The following is a 19,318-nucleotide window of genomic DNA, read 5'->3' as shown; positions in this document are numbered from 1 at the left end:
GTCACAACCGTATGAGCCGGCGACGGTCTATACGGAGGAGCACAAGTATGAGAGAGAGGGGGATTAAGTTAGAGTTTGGGAAAGAAGGGGTTTGAGAATGAAGGAGGAGGAAATGAAAGGATGAAATACGCTGTTGCAGGAAAAAAAAACGACAGAAACGCTGTCTCTGACAGTGTTTTATTAATAACCTTAAACGCTGTCTGAGACAGCGTTTATAGTTCCAGAGTTAAACGCTGTCTGGGACAGCGTCTTTGGTATAACTGTTTTTGTTTTTTAAAAACATTTTTATAAATAAAAGGCAATTACAAAAATTTTAAAAAAAAGGTCAACATTAAAGACGCTGTCCCAGACAGCGTTTTTAGGTTGATTTTTTTTAAAAAAAAAAACCCAGGCATAAAACGCTGACCGAGACAGCGTTTTAGCCTGGAAGCTTAGTTTGGTAAATACTTTTGCCACGCAACCATTTTGGTTAATATTTGCCAAAATTGGCTCACTTTGGAAGAACGTCCCCCAAAATTTTGAATAATAAAAAGGATTTGACAAACATATATGGATAGAGATAAAGAGGTTTTTTTTTCGTAAAAAAAAAAAAAAGATAAAGAGTTTAGTCCGTAATTATTTATAATATCAAGAAAGGACCTGTTAGTTCTCTGTCCGAGTCTTTTGTCGTCTTCTCCAATTCTCTGTCTTTCTTAATTACTCTGTTATACTCATCAACTGCTTAGTGTCATACCATCTACAGTAACCCAACTACTCTCCCAAGAGCCAAACCTTCGAACTTGTCACCCACTCTTCAATTTCCTGTGCCTCAGATTTTATACCGATTTACTGTAAGTTTCAGCCTTAATTTCTTACTTATTTATACAAATTTTCAGCTAATTTAATCATATACTCTTTTGGGTATTTGATTTTTTGTAACTTGGTTAATGGGTGTCTAGTAAATAATAAATTTATCCAACTTTGGCTTTAATTTCCTTGAATTTTACACTGGTAGTTGATTTTGTTAGTTGGGTTTTTTTTTTAATTGGTTACTGTTGGTGAGCTTTCTTTTAATTACTATCTGGAATTTTTGGGTTACTAATTAATTTTGCAAGATCTGTTATAATTTTACTTTATGTTTGATTGCCATTTATGCATGCTGTATATAGTTTCTTATGTATCTTCTGTGTTGGTTTTATTGGGTTATTCAGTTATTTGGACTCCACAATTCAAGCCTTTCAAGGTGTTCAGTTAGGTTTTGGGGATATAATTTGGTATTTGTTTCGGAATTGGGTTGATTATTATAATGTTATCAGGCTGCTTCACTTACTGTTTGATCCCATGTTTTTAATGCCATCATTGTACTTGAGGCTACGTTGGATACTCACATTAGCTTCAATATCTGATTGATGTAGCTTCAATATCTGATTGATGTACTATCACTGATTAAAATATTGTTCTTAACGAAACCTTCCGAAAACCAACTTCCTTTTTAGTTTGTTTTCAGAAGGTTTCTCTCAAGAGCTATATAGGAGGGGTTTAGAATTATGTTTGTATTCCAAGCATTGATCTGCTTGCTTCAAAGTGGTATTCTTTATCGTCAATACATGATGAAGAAAAAGGATCCAAAAGTATTATTGCAATTCAGCTGTTGCTGATTTGAGGGTTTTTCTGCTTGGCATTTCCATTGTTAATACATGTTTTTCAAATCATAAATTAATACTTGCAAATTTTTCAATTGTTTAGAGTGTTAGCCTAATTTACTCGTGTAAGTTGAGATGAAAAATCCCTTTAGAACTACTCCACAGTCCACAAGATACTATTTTGGCTATTATTATATATGTGAATTTATTTATAAATATTTAAAAGAAACCCTGACATGTTCTTAATTGTTTTTTAGTAGGCTGACTAGATTCTTCTAGTGCCATCATGGCACCATTGGACTAGCCTTCGCTCATAATCCGTACTCATTTGATGATGTAAGCTGATTTCCCATATTTTATGCATAATTTAACTGTTGCAGAATGTAAGAAAGTCATGCTATGGCAACTTTAATAGTTGAATTCAAATGGCTAAATAGGACATTTCTGTAATTTATATATTTCTTGCTGGGGTTTTTATTAGGCTGTTTTTGGAAGCAAAAATTTTAAAGCCAAATTTGGTAAGTGATTGTAGATAGCAGTATTGGCATTGAACTCAATGCTTTAGATTCTGTATCGAGTGGTAGTGAATTTATGAAGGAAAGCACATGCTTGGGGACGAGGTTCCATTAGACCAATGCCATGAACACTGGAATGTGACTATATTTAGAAAGCATCGTAATAATTCATAATTATCATCACTGTTTGTTACAACTGATCAACAGGCCATTAGAGTAATGCAAAACTTGGTGTTTATGATTTATAAAATAAGTTATTTGTTTCTCGTCTTTTAGAACTCCCATTCCAAATTCTTGGCTACTCAGCTTTCATCTTGATCTTAATCATAGTTGTTTTGTTCTGCAGAAAAATATAATACACAGCCCGTGTCTGCCTGATATTGAACAATGAGTGCAGCTAAAGTGAAGCGTGTAGTTGGAAAGTATGAGTTGGGAAGGACAATTGGGGAAGGAACATTCGCCAAAGTAAAGTTTGCTAGAGATTCTCAAACTGGGGATCCAGTGGCTATTAAAATTCTTGACAAAGAGAAAGTTCTTAAGCACAAGATGTCTGAACAGGTATTAATTTGCTTAATTACTCTTTCTGTTGTCCCTCAATCTCTTGTTTTAATTCTCTATATTTTCGTGTTCTGTCTTAGCAAGCTTTTATTTCATATTGTTTTTTATGTGTTTATCTTTATAATTCATTTCAGCTGTTATTTGCATGAATTGAATATTGCAACAGATTTGAAACATGCCCCCTCTCCTTTCCCCAACCCCCAAAATAGAGAAGACAAGGGAAAGCTACTGAATCTAAAGTATACTTTATTTGCGATCTTCCTTGTTAGTATTTCACTTGTATATAACACAACCGTAATATGGTTGGTATCTTGATTATCTCTCTGCCTTTCACTTCCCTTCATAGGAAGACTATTTTTTTCCCTCTAATTTTGTACAAAATATTCTTGTTTATAATAACCTTAGGAGTGTAAAAGAGATGACATGGTGAGCCAAGAGCATGTTCAAGCTCACTCGTTTAGTTTGTTATAGTGTTCGTGAATGGTTCATGAACAACTTCTTTCTTAATGATCCGAGTTCATTTTTAAGATTTGTGCTTTCGATATTTGGAAATCTCAAATCAAATCAAATAATGTAAATAAACATTCTTGAATAGTTTTAGATTAAAATATATACCCTAATTGATTAATTTTGAAACAACAAACAAGCTTTTCCATTGACAAAATATTTTTTTTTAATTTTTTTTTCCATTATAAAAATAAATGATAACCAAGTTGTTCATGAACTTATATGAATGAGTGTACCTTTTTCCGTGTTCAAGTTCAATTCATTTGTTTGATAAACAAACATGAATGAGCTTTGGCTGAGATCAAAATTGCTCACTTAGTTTTCCCTAGGTAAGTGAAATTTGTGCCTTAAGTTTCTACTTCCTGGAGTCAGCCAAGAAATTTTTAGACACGTCCATGGAAATGAAACTCCAGAGGATCATTTTGCCTGGACTTCTTGCATCCACTTACTGACCAACTTGTGTTTACAGACATTAAACATCAATTTTAATTGTTGCAATGCTTTAACTTGCAGATAAGGCGGGAAATAGCTACCATGAAGCGAATAAAGCATCCACATGTAGTTCGCTTGTATGAGGTCTCTCTCTCTCTCTCTCTCTCTATTATAGAGGAGAGTTTCTATTCTTTATATGGCCTTATTGCAGTACGTTTTTAACAGAGGTTATTACTTTCTCTGCCCCTAGATCATTTTGTAAATGCAAAGCCAGACAGGAGTCAGGAGTTTTAAACGAAAGTTTGTGTTTTTTAGTTTTTAGAGTTAATATATCTCTTAATTATCAGCTATCTATATAGAAGTCGACATCAGAGTTTTGTTCATTTAGGGAAGATCATTTAGTCAGGAATACCTATCTTAGTATATCTATTTTACCTATTGTAGTATTTATTGCTCTTTTGATTTTTAATTTTTTTTAAATTTCAGTGAAGGTTAAGGTCCTTGGGAACTTTTTATTTTCTTTTGGTTTGGGTTTGTGATTCTCATGGGGTTCTGATATTACTTTATAGAGTGTGCAAATTTTTTGCGTACTAGACTGGGTGTAATTCGCAAGTGTTCTTGTAAGATTGAAGGAATAGTTGGGCAATTATTATCTGACTGACAAAGAAAACGAGACATTATTATTATCTGACTGACAGATATATTTTAGTGCTACTATACCATTTTTTTCTCTTTACAATTCTGCGGTAGCTACATAAGATCTGGAATTTGGTTCTATCCTTCGGACATTGCTTGCTTTAATGACATATTCATTCTTTAGGTGATGGGGAGCAAGACAAAGATATACATTGTTTTGGAATACGTGACAGGAGGGGAGCTTTTTGACAGGATTGTAAGTCTCTCTGATTATTATTCAGTTGTTATCTTGTATTTTGGTGTTTTGTACTTGATACTCAGGAATATGATTCATTAACTGGAGGTCGATTCATTGCGTAATTTTATGTATCAGTTGAAATTTAATTTCACATAAGAAATTGCGGTTACTTGGAGATCCTAAATTTTTTGGATCTGTTGTCTTACCTTAGGTTGTATTATAACTAAAGATTTAAATTGGTATTGATTATTTAAGGTGCACCATGGACGAATGATGGAAGATGAAGCAAGGAAGTATTTTCAGCAGCTGATAAATGCTGTGGACTATTGTCATAGCAGGGGTGTTTACCATAGAGATCTGAAGGTATGATGTATATACTTGGAAAATTGCTGGAATAATGAAAAGCATTGCCTGAATGCACAATATAAACTGAAGACACTCTGCTCATTAGTTCAAAATTTTGAATTTTGTGATTAAGTTATAGTGGTCAAGGCCTTAAGGAATCAAGGGTATAAAATTATTTTGCTGAGAAAAAAACATAAAGAACATTTCCAATATATCAGGAAATATTTGATGAAATGATATTTATGTCACAAATAACCACCACACCCCCTTTATATTCATGGTGTCGTCTTTCTAAATCAGCCATACAAGCCCAGTAGAAAGGCCTTGATTCACCACCCATTCTGTGCTAGAACCCACCATGTTCATTGTGTCTACCACCGCGTCCCCGAATCAAGTCATACTTTTTCCTCCCTCTTGTTCTTAGTACTTGGAGCCTCTCTCTCTCTCTCTCTCTCTCTCTCTCTCTCTCTCTCTCTCATTAATCTTGTTTTTAAGCAGACTAAAGGAGTATGGGAGTAAAAAGGGAAGAAGGGGAGAGGGGAGAGGTGTGAGGAATCCAAATTGTGGATGTGAAGAGAGAAAAAGAGGGATACTGGTTGTGTGACGGCGAGTGGAAGATTTGGAGATGGTTGTGTTGGAAGGATGGTAGTGATTGGTGTTGTGGTGGCTAGTATCTTCAGATTCCAATGAGAGTGAGATACAGAAGGATGTGAGTCAATGTGACATAAAGTTGTGGGGGTTTGGAGGGATATTAAATTGCTGTGTTGTGTTGTGAGCATAGTAGCACTGTTGACTGGTATAGAGCACAAACAAGTCAGAAATTTGGACTAAGTTACTGATACAGGCAAAATTTTGGAATATATATTTCGCCAATTATTTTCATATTTAAAATCAATTCTATACCCTTTAATATCATTGTTTTCTTGAAATTTGAATCTTTGTGTGTTTGTTTTTACAGCCAGAAAATTTGTTGTTAGATTCAGGTGGGAATCTCAAAGTTTCTGACTTTGGCTTAAGTGCAATTTCTCAGCAACAAGTCCAGGTAGTCATATCTATTGTTAAATTTATGAATTTATAATTCCACGAATTTTGAGGTCATAAGTTACCTTATACTTAAGAGTGCCGTTGAGAGGTGATTTGCTTTAGATCACTGGTATTAGTTCCATAACATAAGGATTTTATTGTAATTGAGTTGGTCGTTTCCGTGCTCCATCTAGTTAGCTAAATTATGATCAGCTCCTGTATTTTGTGCACCTGCTTCACAATATATTGTTAAATCTGAGAAAGCTCTGTTTTCCTAGTCCATAAAGGCTTTAAAAAAGTTATGTTATTCCAAAGTAACACAGGATACAATGGCTCCAGTAAACTGCGTTCAATCCAATCCATGCTCCACTGGATTGTATAATCACCCCATCCACACTCTAGAATACTCCACTTGCTTCATCTAGATGTGAGCTCCTCTACCTCTTGCCCTCTCAGTCATGGGGAAGTCTCCAAGTGTAAGTCAATTGCATTTTTATACCCACCGTTTGTCCCTTACCATGCCAATTTCACTGTAGGCCAGTCTAGCGTTAATTAGTAGACTAACATTCAATGATTTCTGTAAGACCATTCTATTGATAGCCCTCTTAAAACAGTCTTTTTGAGCAACTATTATGATCTGTTATAGTCTGCTACAATAATTATCACTGTACTTCTATATTTTTTGCTTTCAAGTTTCAATTGAGTACTATCCTACAATGAACACAATACTATCCTACAAGTCACATTCCACAAGTATGAAATAATTAGAAGGGTATTTCATACTTCATTCTAGGCAAAAGCTTTGATGTTCATGGATCAAGAGCAATAGTCATCTGACAACACCATAGTCAAGACTTGACAAGTCAAATGGTATTTAAGAATTGACAACCAAATAATCTGCAAGAAAACTATTTGAAGGAGTTCTCCTGCTCACACCCTTCTCTCTCTCTCTCTCTCTCTCTCTCTCTCTCTCTCTCTTTTTTTTTTTTTTTTTTTTTTTTTTTTTTTTTTTTTTTTTTGACGGATGTTCTCTTCCTTCGTGAATCCCTTTTCTCAGTATAAGATTGTGGTCATTGATGGGTCTGCTCTTTGGTAGCTTCTTTAACAAAGTATTTCTCTTCCTTAGTGAATCCTTTGACGACCTTTATTGGCCTATAGCTCATCCAATATCAAACATAGAACACAAAGAATAACATTCAAGACACTAGCGTTATCTTTGAGATTCCAATCTCTTAAAAGGTTTCTTATGCTTTAATGCCTGTCTTTGATGAGAGCTTTGACACATACAAGCAGGATGCTGGGTGTGGATCATGCCTGCATGGCACCACTTCTTAAAGGAAAAGTCCATATGACTAAGAAAAAACCTCACTCTTAAACTTGTGAAAAAATGTGGGAAAGACTTAACTCTCATTTGTATAGGACTAAAGAATAAAGAGAGAAAAAAGTGAGCCACCGCCTGATGGTTACTAGAACTTGTGGTGTGCGAAAATTTGGGCTGATAGCCTCTATCTTCTTTATGGCTTAGTGCTGAATGCTTACAAAAAACATTCCTTAGATTTAGGTCATCATGATCCAGCCCAAAAAATTCACAGTGATTGATGATTGGATGGATGGCCTCAAGCCCCCCTTGCTATCTGAGGGAGAATTTTTAAGACTGAATTATGGTGAATTGTTTTCGTCTGACGGTAAATATTAAGAAATAGGATTCCTTTTAATTCTTAGGAAACCCGTCTTGCAATTCATAGTATATATGGATTGTTTGGACTTTGCACAAGGTTGTCTAAGTGTCTAACTACTGCAGGTTCAGCTGATATTTAACATACTAACTTCCATTTAGCCAATCATCTGCTAGGATTTTGGGTATAGTTCCAGTTCCTACCAATTTGCTGGTATAAGATTCACCACTGATTCGGTATAGGTTTGCAATTTGCTACCTAATTTACCAGTTCACCTTTTCAGTTTGTGGTTTTTTAAGAAGGGAAAAAGAGAGAGAGAGAGAGAGAGAGAGCGAGAGAGAGGGGGGGGGGTAGGGTATAGAAAACCAAACCCATTTATGTTACAATTTTCTTGGAAATCTTATTGTGTCATTTGCTATGTCATGATCGTTTCTGGTTTTTGGGGGGAATAAGGTGTAAAAAAACTAGACCCCATTTCAATTTTCTTGGCAATCTTATTGTGTCGTTTACTAAGCCATGATCACATTATCCTCTAGTCTTCAAGATAATTGTATATACACTCTCTCTCTCTCTCTCTCTCTCTCTCTCTCTAGCACACACGTGCGCACACACACACACACACACAATGTACGTATTTTGCGCATCACATTTCAGTTAAACAAAGTTGCACATTTGGTTTAAACATTATGAACGATAAATTTGTCTCGTCCTCTTCATTTTATAAGGTCTTTCTCATTTTACCTTAATATCTGCAAAATAGGAATAAGGAACCTAAAATCCATCGTAATCATTTTCAGAAATCAGTTTTGATCAATAAATACTAGTAACTTCATTTAACAATAATAATAGTGAATCAGTAAATACCAGTTTCAACCAGTAAAAATCAGTCTTGCTCAGTAAAAATCCACAGTAGTAACTACATTTAAAATCATTTTTGGCCAGTAGAACTCAGGTTTAGTAATTATCGGTTTAACTCATTATGATAATTTCAGTGTAGTGATTATCTGGCAAAGAGAACAAGACCTAAGTAACCTAAGGATAAAGTGTCTGTATGCTGAACTATTCTGGATGCTGACTTAAAGCCCAGGCATGGGATAGTGAGCTGCTAGACTAAACGCTGTTGGATTAATGTAGTAGTGGGTCAGGGAGTGATTTATTCGAGGCCAATTGTTCTGACTTTTGGAAAATTTATTTGCATTTCTCTTGTATTGCAGAGTTGTGATGGTATATAATTAATTAAAAGAAGTAAACACGACAGCAATTTACTGATTAGGGGTATAAAACATGTAAAATATTGACGTAAACAATTAATGATCTTTGATTTCCAGGGCGATGGACTTCTTCATACAACCTGTGGAACTCCAAACTATGTTGCTCCAGAGGTGACTTTTCTATCGTGCCAACTTGCTATTTTGTGCTTGCATATTTGTTCATTTTTTGTTGTAGCTAACGGCCTTATCTCTAATCCTATGAATAATAGGTCCTTAATGACCTAGGGTATGATGGGGCAACAGCAGATGTGTGGTCTTGTGGTGTTATTTTATTTGTATTGCTCGCAGGTTACTTGCCTTTTGATGATTCTAATCTTATGAACCTATATAACAAAGTGAGCAAGTTTTTGAAATTATATTTTATTGCTCTTCCATGTTGTTCCTAGTCTGCATCTTGATTTTTTGTCTCAATATGCAGATCTCAGTAGCTGAATTTACCTGCCCCCCTTGGATGTCTTTTAGTATGAGGAAATTTATTACGCGGATCTTGGATCCCAATCCCATGACAGTGAGCTCCATTGCTTTATAAATCCTCATTAAACATATGAACTTTGTTTTCTTTGAGTGTCTTCTTTGAGATTAGTGAAACGTTAATGTGTGTTAAACTTTCTTTTGTAAGAATCCCAATCCTGTGACAGTGAGATTATCTTTATGATACATTTTGTTTTGATGTATCGTGCTCACTCAATTTATAGTGACTTGAAGCATTTTATTTACACTTGGCAGCGCATAACTATCCCAGAAATTCTAGAAGATGAGTGGTTCAAAGTAGATTATAAACCTCCTGTTTTTGATGATGAAGATGATACTAGCTTGGATGATGTAGATGCAGTTTTCCAGGATGCAGAAGTAAGTTTAGTGATTAAATAGAATCTAGACTTTGTTCATGGTAATATATGGCTTGTACTGATATGTTACTTTTTCTTCTCAACAGGAACATCATGTGACTGAGAAGAGAGAAAAGCCAACTGCCATGAACGCATTTGATTTGATTAACATGTCTAAAGGGCTAAACCTAGGAAGTCTTTTTGATACAGATCAGGTTTTCCTTTCTCTTGTTTTGTCCATCTTTTAGATATAGATTTGAATATTAGACATCTGATTTGTCAAAAGGGACGATACTTCAATCATATGCAGATTATCATTCTTTTGTAGACAAAATGCTATTTTCTTTCTGTGTGAGGGTTGTAGGGGTAGACAAGGAAGAGAATGTAAAAAATTCATCAATTCATTCTTGAATATGCCAGTATCACAGTATGCCCTATGGGATATTATATTTTATGCCTCGAATGCAGGAACGGGCTTCAATTTAAAATTTTAATTGCTTTAGTCAAAACTACTGGTTCAATTGTTTTGTATGCTTTCCCGCATTACACTTTGCGTGCAGTTGGAGTCCCTTGGAGATGCTTGTCTTCACTTGCAGATTGAGGGGTTCCTTGCCACACAATGCTTAATTTTCTGTCCTCAACCAGGTTTTTAAAAGAGAAACAAGATTCACATCTCGTAGCCCTGCCAGTGAAATAATTAAAAAGATAGAAGAAGCTGCAAAACCTCTTGGTTTTGATGTGCACAAGAAAAATTACAAGGTAAACAATGTGCAACATTTAAGCCTTTATATTTCTGACAGATGTAGGGGTTGATACTAGCAGAACTGAAGTGAATGTGGGTCACCAGAACTTTTATTTGACACTAGTTTACTTGTCTATTTTAGATGAGGCTTGAAAATATGAAAGCTGGTCGGAAGGGAAACCTCAATGTCGCTACAGAGGTAGTGAAAATGGAAACTGAGTATGCTGACTTGAGAAAAACCTCTGTATGATAATCTCATTTATACGTCTTCTTTGTTATAGGTACTGCAAGTTGCCCCATCCCTTCATCTGGTGGAGCTTAGAAAAGCAAAGGGAGATACCTTGGAATTTCACAAGGTTTGTTTTTTTGTTCTATTGATTTTGCCTGTCCAATCAGATTTAGTTGTCATTTTGTCTCAAATGCTCATAATTGAGGATATAGAGCAGAACTAGTCTCATGAAGGGCGAAAGACGAATGGAATAAAAAAAGAGAGGGAGGGAAGGGGAATTGGGGAAGGTGGGGGAAAAAGTGAAAAAGTTATGCAATAGGGGAGATAACCAAAAAAAAAAAAGGGTAAGAAAAAACAACTATCAATGATCTTCATTGTATCTTTCATTTTTTTGAAAAATTAGAAGATATTAGAAGCCGGGTGTCCTTTTGGGTTTGTGATTTTATAGACTAGGCATAGATTATACTCGAATACTCTATATAATAGCTGTGCTGTTTAAATTTCTCACCATTCATGTAAAGTTGCATAGATATTTTAGTTTGATAGGGAATAGACAAAATATTCTGATTGAAGGTTTAGGATAATTTTTATGCTATGAGAGTTATAATTATATTAGGAAATCTTGCGATGTATGTAAAGACACTTTCTTAGGAGTGTATTTTGTGTATATTCTCACATTTTCAGTATATTTTGTGTATATTCTTGGTAAGTTGTCTTAAAATTCAATATTAGATTATTATCATTTTAGGATAATGGCAACATTAACATTTTAATATTTTTTAATAGTATATGTGATTAATTATTCTGGGTAGAGGGTATTAAAAAAAAAAATCTTATTTGTAGCATCATGAAACTGTAAGTGTACTTGCAAAAGATCACTAGTGTCTGGCCTGATCTGTTGGTTTACTTGTTCATCATTATCATCTTTTTGCAGTTCTATAAAAAACTTTCTAGCTCATTAGAGGACGTAGTTTGGAAAACGGAAGAAGACATGCAAAAATCGGACTAGAAGTGAATACTATCGTGCTCAAGTCTGGCCAAGATCAATCTATTACCATTATGGTTATTGTTGAGACTTTGACTTTTCTTCTATTAGCTCCCCCTTCTGTGTTGATTAATTTTGGCAGTTTTGCATGGTTGAGTTCGTGGTGTTCTGTTTACTGTATCAAGTACTAGTGAATTAAACCATTGTACAGTTTGTATGACTCAGCCTTGACATACATGTATTGTCGAGGTTGACACCATCAGTGTGTCATTGTATCAAGAAGCAGAATAAATAAAATTATTGCTTCCTCCATCATCTTTTAAAGGACCCGTTCTTATATTGTATTCATGTAATCTACTTAGACTATCTTTGTATTTCTCCTTTGGAAAATAATAATAATAATAATAATAATAATAATAATAATAATAATAATAATAATAATAATAATAATAATAAACATAGGATCAGGAGATCTGTTTCATATTACTCGCAACAATTACTAAATATGGGTGTTTCACATTACTCGCAACAAGTTATTTTTTTTTCTTTTTTAGTAAGTTTTTAAGGGTGAATTGTCTATATTGCCCTTACTTATTTTGATTAATTTGTTTTAACATAAATTAAACAAATTTACTTAAAACTAAATCTAATCAATTAACTCTAACCATTCCTACCAAAATAATCCCCCTTCTCCTTATTTCATCAGAGATCATTCATCTCCCCAACTAACTCATTCATTGCTTCTCATTCAATTCGTCTTGATTATGCTGCCAGTTTGAACAATTTGTGAGGAATTCTCCAGAATTCCTTTATAAACCCTAGATCTACCTTCATAGTTCGTTTTCTCTCTCCTCTACACTCTTTCGTCTCTCCCTGATTCTCTCTCTGAAACCTAAAATTTTTGCAAATGAGTTCCCCTCCAAATGAGAACGATTCTCTTGCCCAGAAGAAGGGGGATACTGACCCTCCCTTCTCACTGTACACATGGCGAGGAACTAGAGTCATGAAACCAGTTCAACGCTGCTCTCTAGTGTTCTCCAGATATCTTCGAGGGAAAATTGGGGCTAAAATTGGCCCTAATACTGGAAGTGAGGACGAAGATGATGTTGTGCAGGTAGATCCACCTAAACTTAAGGTTGTTGAAGCTGAACCTGGTTCAGTAGTAGGGGCTGCTAGTCCTTTAGCTTTGACAGAAGAGGCAACTGAGGACCCAAATCTGGTGGTGGAGGTTAGGAGTGAGCCTGTTGTTGCTGTCGTTGAGGTCCCTGAGTCCCCTGACCCCGTAGCCGTTGTTTTTTCCGACTCCTTGAAGGCTACCGCTGCTTCTAGATCTTCCAGAGGCAAGAAAAGGGTCTGATCCGTGTTAACGGAGGACTGCAGCGACTGGGACCCTGCTTATATGGCTTATTTGAGGGAGAAGTACCCTCATGACTTCCCCCCAGTAATTGGCCTTGCAGCGTAACGATTCATATCTAAATATTCTTTATTTTTAACTAATTAACCTATGTTTCTCTGAAAATGGTTTTGGTTTGATTGATATGTTGAAAAATCTTGTTGAATATGTGAGTATGTTGTATTTGGCTGTATTTTGGGTTACTGTTGCTTGTGTTATGCTCTATGCTGGTTCATTTTTCTGCCTTTGATGTTGGTGTTGGTGCTTGCACATTAATTGTCATGCTGTTGTTGTTGTCCTCTGTGTTGGTAGTGACTTTGATTTTCTTTTAGTTGCTGTTGTTGGTGTTGTCTGCTCTGAGTGACTCCTTTTGGTGTTGTGGTGGTATCATGTTGAATTGAAGTTGGGTTTTCCAGTTATGTTAATGAATAAGTAGTTGATACATGTTGGTTTCCCTGTCATGGATTATTGAGTCCTTCAGTCCTTGTGTTTTGGTTGCTTATTCTTGGTGCAATGAATCCCTCCTAAAACATGCATCATAACAATATTGTTCTGTCCAAATGATGAAGGGACTCATCTGATAGCACTTCCTATCAAGGGATGGCTCCAACTCCTTAGTTTTAAGGTTGTTGTTGAGGTACCCTTGGTAGGGAGGTTGCCATGTTTAAAACACTCCTATCTGATGGACATTCCTCCCTACTTAGTTTGTTATTGGCACAAGCTAATGTGTTAAAAGGTCGTGTTAAGACTGATACAAGCATATGTGTTAATAGGGTTGTTTCATATTCAAAATATGGACAATTTACATCATTCCTTTGTCATATACTCTACACTACAATGATTGCCTTAATAATGTTCCTATCCTATTTACCAAAAGACACATAACCAATACAAAAACAAGAAAAAAAACAATAAGTTAAAGTGTTACTGGTTATGTGTGGCAATTAATGGAGTTGTATAGCCGGTAGTTGTTGCATCTTCAAAACCAAAATTATCTGTTCTGCATCACCTAATCAAAAAATTGCATCTTCATCTTCATCTTGAACTTCAAAATGTTGTGCACATCATACTTGGACCATTAATCTGCATCCACTTCCATCTCAATTGTTTGTTCCTCAATTCCTGTTGTAGGAATGAAAAGAGTGTTGAGGTAGTTCACAGTCTCTATGATGAGGTCCTCCTGGAGAGTCCCTTCTATGTCTTGTCTTTGTTTTGCCATATGTGGGGGGTTGAAATTATTTCCCCCTCTTTTTTCCAATATCTTTATTATGCATGACTGAAGAGTGATCCATGAGTACTTATTGAGTGTTGGATTAAACACATCAAATGCCTCTGCAACCTTTTGCAAAAGTTCATCCAAATTCTTTGGGAATGATTGATACTGTATTGATTGTATAACCCTGAAAAGACCAAGATCCAATACATTTAGGTTAGGGGATTGAGAAGGTTGAAACACAAATTGGATATTAAATCCATTTTCTTGTGTTGCAGCCAAAAATTCCTCATCACTGGGAATTTGATGAGGCCTAGCATTGTCCCACTATATGATTATGTTCTTGGATAATTGTGCTGGCCATTGTGCATGTATTGTTGGAATGATGTGCTGCAATATCATATCTCTTATAGCTTGTTTGTTGATACTTTGAATTGCTTTTGTTTCCATTGTTCCTGCATCTCTGGTTTTGCTTTTCTTCTTGGTCATCTCATACTTAACAAATGGGAACAGCCCATATTTCCCCGAGTGAATGAGTGTACCATTCTCATCATAAAGTGGCTTACCAATCATTCCCATAAACATGGCCTTTAACTTGAACCTCTTTTAGTGTTGTGCTCTATATGGTGTTTCTTCATTTGGTGTGAGGTAGAATGTCCTAGTCTCTGGATTCAAATAAAACCACTTCTCATCAATGTGGATGTAATGCTACAAATCCATAAAACTAGGGTCACCCTCACTAGGCAGGGGGTTCACATGATTAAGGACCCATTTCAGCCTTGCCACTTTGGAATTATCACTTAGTGCAGTGATTTGTTGTTGTCACTGCCCTAAGTCTTCCTCTTTTTTTTTAACCTATGTATTACAACATGTGGAACCTTCAATGCTGCAGCATAACTCCTATTTGTGGTTCTCTTGTACATTGGGACATACATTAGCCACTCATCTGAGTATTGTTTAGGCTTGGGTCCTGTCTTCCCTAACTTCTTGCTCCTTATATTGACTAAATTGCCTAACTGAATCTGTTCTTTGATTTCTTTGAACCACCTACTTGTAGTTGATCTGAGTACTTGGTGCTTGATTGCTAATGATGTTAGCATGCCTCTTGGAAGTGAATCCCCTTCCATATTGAGCAATATGTCATCTACTATCTGCCTTTTTTCTTCAATGTTGAGTTCTCTGCTCTGCCTGCCATTCAATGCATTTTCATGTTCTTCTTCTGATTCTGATTGTGATTCCCCAACATCACTGGCTTCATTGTTTTGTTGTTGATTAGATTCGTTTGAATCTGACCCTAATAGTGTGCTACTGTTTTGTGATGCCATATCTATGTTGTTGATCTTAAGTTTTGATGATGACTCAAGGAACCTAAGAAAACCCATAGGGGCTTTAACTTTTGTCTATTAGCTTTGATGTGTTGACAGGTTTTATATGCAACGAAGTTCTAGAGTTAGAATGGAGCATGGAACAAGTCTAAAGGATGAGCTATGGACGAGCATAGAAGACAATCAGAAGCCAAGTTCCTTGAGTGAGGAACTGAAGCTCCAGAGTCGAAACTTCACTGTGTTCCAAGGAGTCTATTGTATCTTTATTATTTATTTTAGGCTTCTTGTATATATGTTAAGTACATTGTTAATTGATAGGATTTAAGTGGATTTAATTTCAGTTTATAAAGATTTTATTTTTCCTTTCTTTAACAAAGATTTAATTTTATTTCGGAAAAATATCTTTTAAGTAAAATTTCTTATTTTTTAAAAGATTTTATGTTCTGATTTTATCCTAACATTTTGGAAAATCTGACTTGGTAAAACTATTTTTCAAACGGCTTTTACTTGGTAAAGGAGGTTGAGAAAATATAGGAACCACTTCCTTGCTGTGCGCTTCAGCTTGTTGCCCAAGCATCCACGAACAACACTTCCTTATTTCATGGAAGTTGTGGTATAGTGGGAGCTAAGGAAAACGTAAGGTTTTCAACTGCTTTCCTCCTGTATAAATAGGATTAGTTTTCTGTTTTGAAAAGAACACTTGAGCATTACGATTCTTAGCTTTCCTAAAAGAGTCAAAAATCCACTTAAGTCCTTGAGTGTCTTTGTACTTAGCATCTTAGTAGTTTTATATTGAGTTGTATTGGGGTAGAGTTTGGGTAAACTCTAGAGTGTGAAATTGCTTTGAGTGAAGCAAGGAGAAAGAGAGAGATTCGAGAGCTCAACTAATTGAGGGATCAGTTGAGGGGGAACTTAAGTTCGTAGAGGAACTTGAGTTTAGAAGTCTTAATTTGTAATAGGTTGTTTGCCCTATTATTATTAAGAGTTGTGATTAAAATCCCTTGTGGTCGTGGTTTTTCTTCTTGATTAGGGCCAAGAAGTTTTCCACGTAAAATCTCTCTTGCACTTTAAAGTTTTGTTTAAGTTTCTTTAAGAATTTCGCAAAAATTACCCTAGTTCCTCTACAATACAATTCACCCCCCCTCTTGTATTGTTCATTCGAGTCAACAATTGGTATCAGAGCAGGTTCCTCGAAGAAATCAGGAAACCCTGACGAGTTAAGTTCCTGGAATCAAGACGAACAATCACGAGAAACTGGAAGAAGGTTACTCTACGCAGCGTCCTCCTATGTTCAATTGAAAATTCTATTCCTATTGGAAGAACAGGATGGAGATTTTTATCAAAGCCGACAACTACCAGGTTTGGAGAGTGATCGAAGTTGGTGATTTTGAAATTACCAAAACCACTGGTGAAAATGAGGTAGTACCTAAACCCATGTCTGAATTTGATAAGGAAGATTTTGAGAAAATGGAAATTAATGCACTTGCTGTTAAATTACTTCATTGTGGACTTGGACCAAATGAACACAATCGTGTTATGGGTTGTAAAAATGCTAAAGAAATTTGGGATTTACTTCAAGTCACTCATGAAGGAACTAACGAAGTGAAACGCTCTAAGATTGACTTGCTTATGTCAAAATACGAACGGTTTGAAATGCAACCAAAAGAATCAATTCAGGAAATGTTAACTAGATTTACTAACATTACTAATGAGCTTGTTTCTCTTGGAAAGAAAATCCCTACTGATGAGCAGGTCAGAAAAGTTCTAAGAAGCCTCCCCCAAGATGAGAGATGGAGAGCCAAGGTGACAGCCTTACAAGAAACAAAGGACTTCACAAAGTTCAATATTGAGCAACTTGCTGGTTCCCTTATAACCCATGAGTTGCACCTAGGAACAAGCAACAGTGAAGGAAACCAAGGAAAAGGCTTGGCTCTCAAAGCTGGAGATCAAGAAGACTCTGAAGTTGATGAAGAAGAGGCTGCTATGTTGGTGAGAAGGTTCAAAAGAATGTTCAACCGAAACAACAAGTCAAGGAACTTCACCAAGAAACCCTCTACTTCAAAAATTGACTCTGGTTGTCACAAATGTGGATCTCTAGAACACTTTATTCGTGAGTGTCCACTTTGGGATACAGAGAAAGGTAAAGGGAAGGCAAAGGAACAAGTTAAGAGCAACTACAACAAAACTCCTTTTAATAAAACAAACATTAGGAAGGCTATGATTGCTACCTGGGGAGATTCTGAAAGCGAGGATGAAGAGAAACAACCTGAAGAAGAAACAGCTCATCTATGTCTGATGGCCAAACGTGATGAAAAGGCTTACAACGATGAGCTTGCTAAAGAGGTATTCCTTGATCTTAATGTGCTTAAAACTTATACTAAAGATGCTCTCATTGATTTAGTGTTTGAATTAGAAGATGACTGGACTCACACTAGTATTCGTCTAGGTGAATGTCAAAGAGCTCTCAAAGTCAGCAAGGAACACAGTATGTGGACTGAGAATCAACGAACTGATGTTCAAAGTAGATTTTTTGAACTTTTTGACAAAAATATTCTATTAAAAGAAATGAATGAGAAACTCAAGTTTGAGAATATCATGGTTAATGTAGAATTGACTCAATACAAACTTGCTAATACTGAAGTGTCTCCAAGTTCCTCCTCTGAATCTTTGCCTAAATTTAATGAGGATTTTGAAAAATTAAATTATGATCTTGACGAGTTAAGAATTGAAAAGGCAAAATTAGAGAAGGAACTTGAGCTTCGAAAAGAAAGAAGCATTAGCCAGTTTGGAATTCCTAAGTGGATAGAAAATGCTCAAACCAAAAGAACTGAAGGTCTAGGATTCATACGTTCTAAGCATAAGGGCAAGAAAAAATATGTAGACCTGCCTAGTTATAAAGTATGTACCTTCTGTGGTAAAACTGGTCATCTTGTTGCCACGTGTTACAAGAAGGAACAATCTGTTAGTAAGAATGTTAGGCAAGTTTGGGTAAAGAAATCTGATATTGCTTCAACGTCCAAGGAACCCAAGGAAACCTGGGTTCCTGAATCTAACCAATAAGTTCTTTTGCAGGTCCTAGTGAGGGGGAACAACACGTAGTACCTCGACAGTGGTTGTTCAAAGCATATGACAGGAGATAAATCAAAGTTTCTTTCACTAGAGGCCTATCCAGGAGGAACTGTGACCTTTGGAGACAACAAAAAGGGTGAAGTAATTGCTAAAGGAAAAGTAGGAAGGTCCAGTTCTCATTCAATAGAAAATGTACTTTTGGTCGAGGGTTTGATGCACAATTTGCTGAGCATATCACAATTTTGTGATAAAGGAAACTCTGTAAGTTTTACCTCTGATTCATGCAACATCATTAATGATAAAACAGGAAGGGTTGTTCTTGAAGGAACTAGAAAAGGGAACACATACATTGTGGATCTAAATTCTGTTCCAAGGAACAACCTTACCTGCTTGAGTGCCATTAATGATGATCCCTAATTATGGCATAAACGTTTTGGACATGCTAGCTTCTCACTCATGGATAAACTTAGAACAAGGAACTTGGTTATAGGGCTTCCCTCAGTCAAGTTCCTCATGCAACATATCTGTGATGCATGTGTGAGAGGCAAGCAAGTCATGTCTTCTTTTAAAAGCAAAAACATGGTCAACACTACAAATCCATTGGAGCTAATTCATATGGATTTGTGTGGTCCCATGCGTGTTTAAAGTAGAAGTGGAAAGAAATATGTTTTAGTTATTATTGACGATTTTTCTAGATTTACTTGGGTGATTT

The 19,318-nt window shown here is 35.8% G+C and overlaps 2 protein-coding genes across 4 annotated transcripts; both read left to right on the top strand.

Moving 5' to 3' along the window:
* The first annotated feature begins 624 nt into the window (after positions 1-624).
* On the top strand, positions 625-11,952 carry LOC110740303 (CBL-interacting protein kinase 32-like). 3 transcript variants are annotated; one of them, XM_021920792.1, is made up of 16 exons: positions 625-830; positions 1,880-1,958; positions 2,484-2,695; positions 3,716-3,778; positions 4,455-4,526; positions 4,764-4,871; positions 5,812-5,895; positions 8,881-8,934; positions 9,033-9,158; positions 9,242-9,331; positions 9,550-9,672; positions 9,758-9,865; positions 10,296-10,409; positions 10,535-10,591; positions 10,674-10,748; positions 11,556-11,630. In XM_021920792.1, exons 3-16 carry the CDS (start codon positions 2,525-2,527, stop codon positions 11,628-11,630), a joined length of 1,320 nt encoding a protein of 439 aa, XP_021776484.1. In that variant the 5' UTR covers positions 625-830; positions 1,880-1,958; positions 2,484-2,524. The 3 variants fall into 3 exon arrangements, with proteins under 3 accessions (XP_021776484.1, XP_021776483.1, XP_021776482.1); XM_021920791.1 differs by lacking the exon at positions 1,880-1,958 and having other exon boundaries at positions 626-830; XM_021920790.1 differs by lacking the exons at positions 625-830; positions 1,880-1,958 and having other exon boundaries at positions 2,525-2,695; positions 11,556-11,952.
* A 4,911-nt stretch (positions 11,953-16,863) lies between these two features.
* LOC110681610 lies at positions 16,864-18,597 on the top strand. Its single transcript, XM_021857764.1, has one exon. It carries the CDS (start codon positions 16,864-16,866, stop codon positions 18,595-18,597), a length of 1,734 nt encoding a protein of 577 aa, XP_021713456.1.
* Positions 18,598-19,318: the final 721 nt, after the last annotated feature.

Source organism: Chenopodium quinoa, unplaced genomic scaffold, assembly GCF_001683475.1.
Source record: "Chenopodium quinoa cultivar QQ74 unplaced genomic scaffold, ASM168347v1, whole genome shotgun sequence".
In the NCBI taxonomy this organism is placed as follows: domain Eukaryota; kingdom Viridiplantae; phylum Streptophyta; class Magnoliopsida; order Caryophyllales; family Amaranthaceae; genus Chenopodium; species Chenopodium quinoa.
This window is presented reverse-complemented; position numbering and strand designations above follow the sequence as displayed.

Excerpts from the sequence above, each read along its gene's own strand:
- LOC110740303 (XM_021920790.1), top strand. The coding sequence starts at position 2,525 with ATGAGTGCAGCTAAAGTGAAGCGTGTAGTTGGAAAGTATGAGTTGGGA. Across the intron at positions 9,159-9,241 it reads TTATGAACCTATATAACAAA|ATCTCAGTAGCTGAATTTAC; the intron begins GTGAGCAAGTTT and ends CTCAATATGCAG. Across the intron at positions 10,592-10,673 it reads ACCTCAATGTCGCTACAGAG|GTACTGCAAGTTGCCCCATC; the intron begins GTAGTGAAAATG and ends TCTTTGTTATAG.
- LOC110681610 (XM_021857764.1), top strand. The coding sequence starts at position 16,864 with ATGGAGATTTTTATCAAAGCCGACAACTACCAGGTTTGGAGAGTGATC.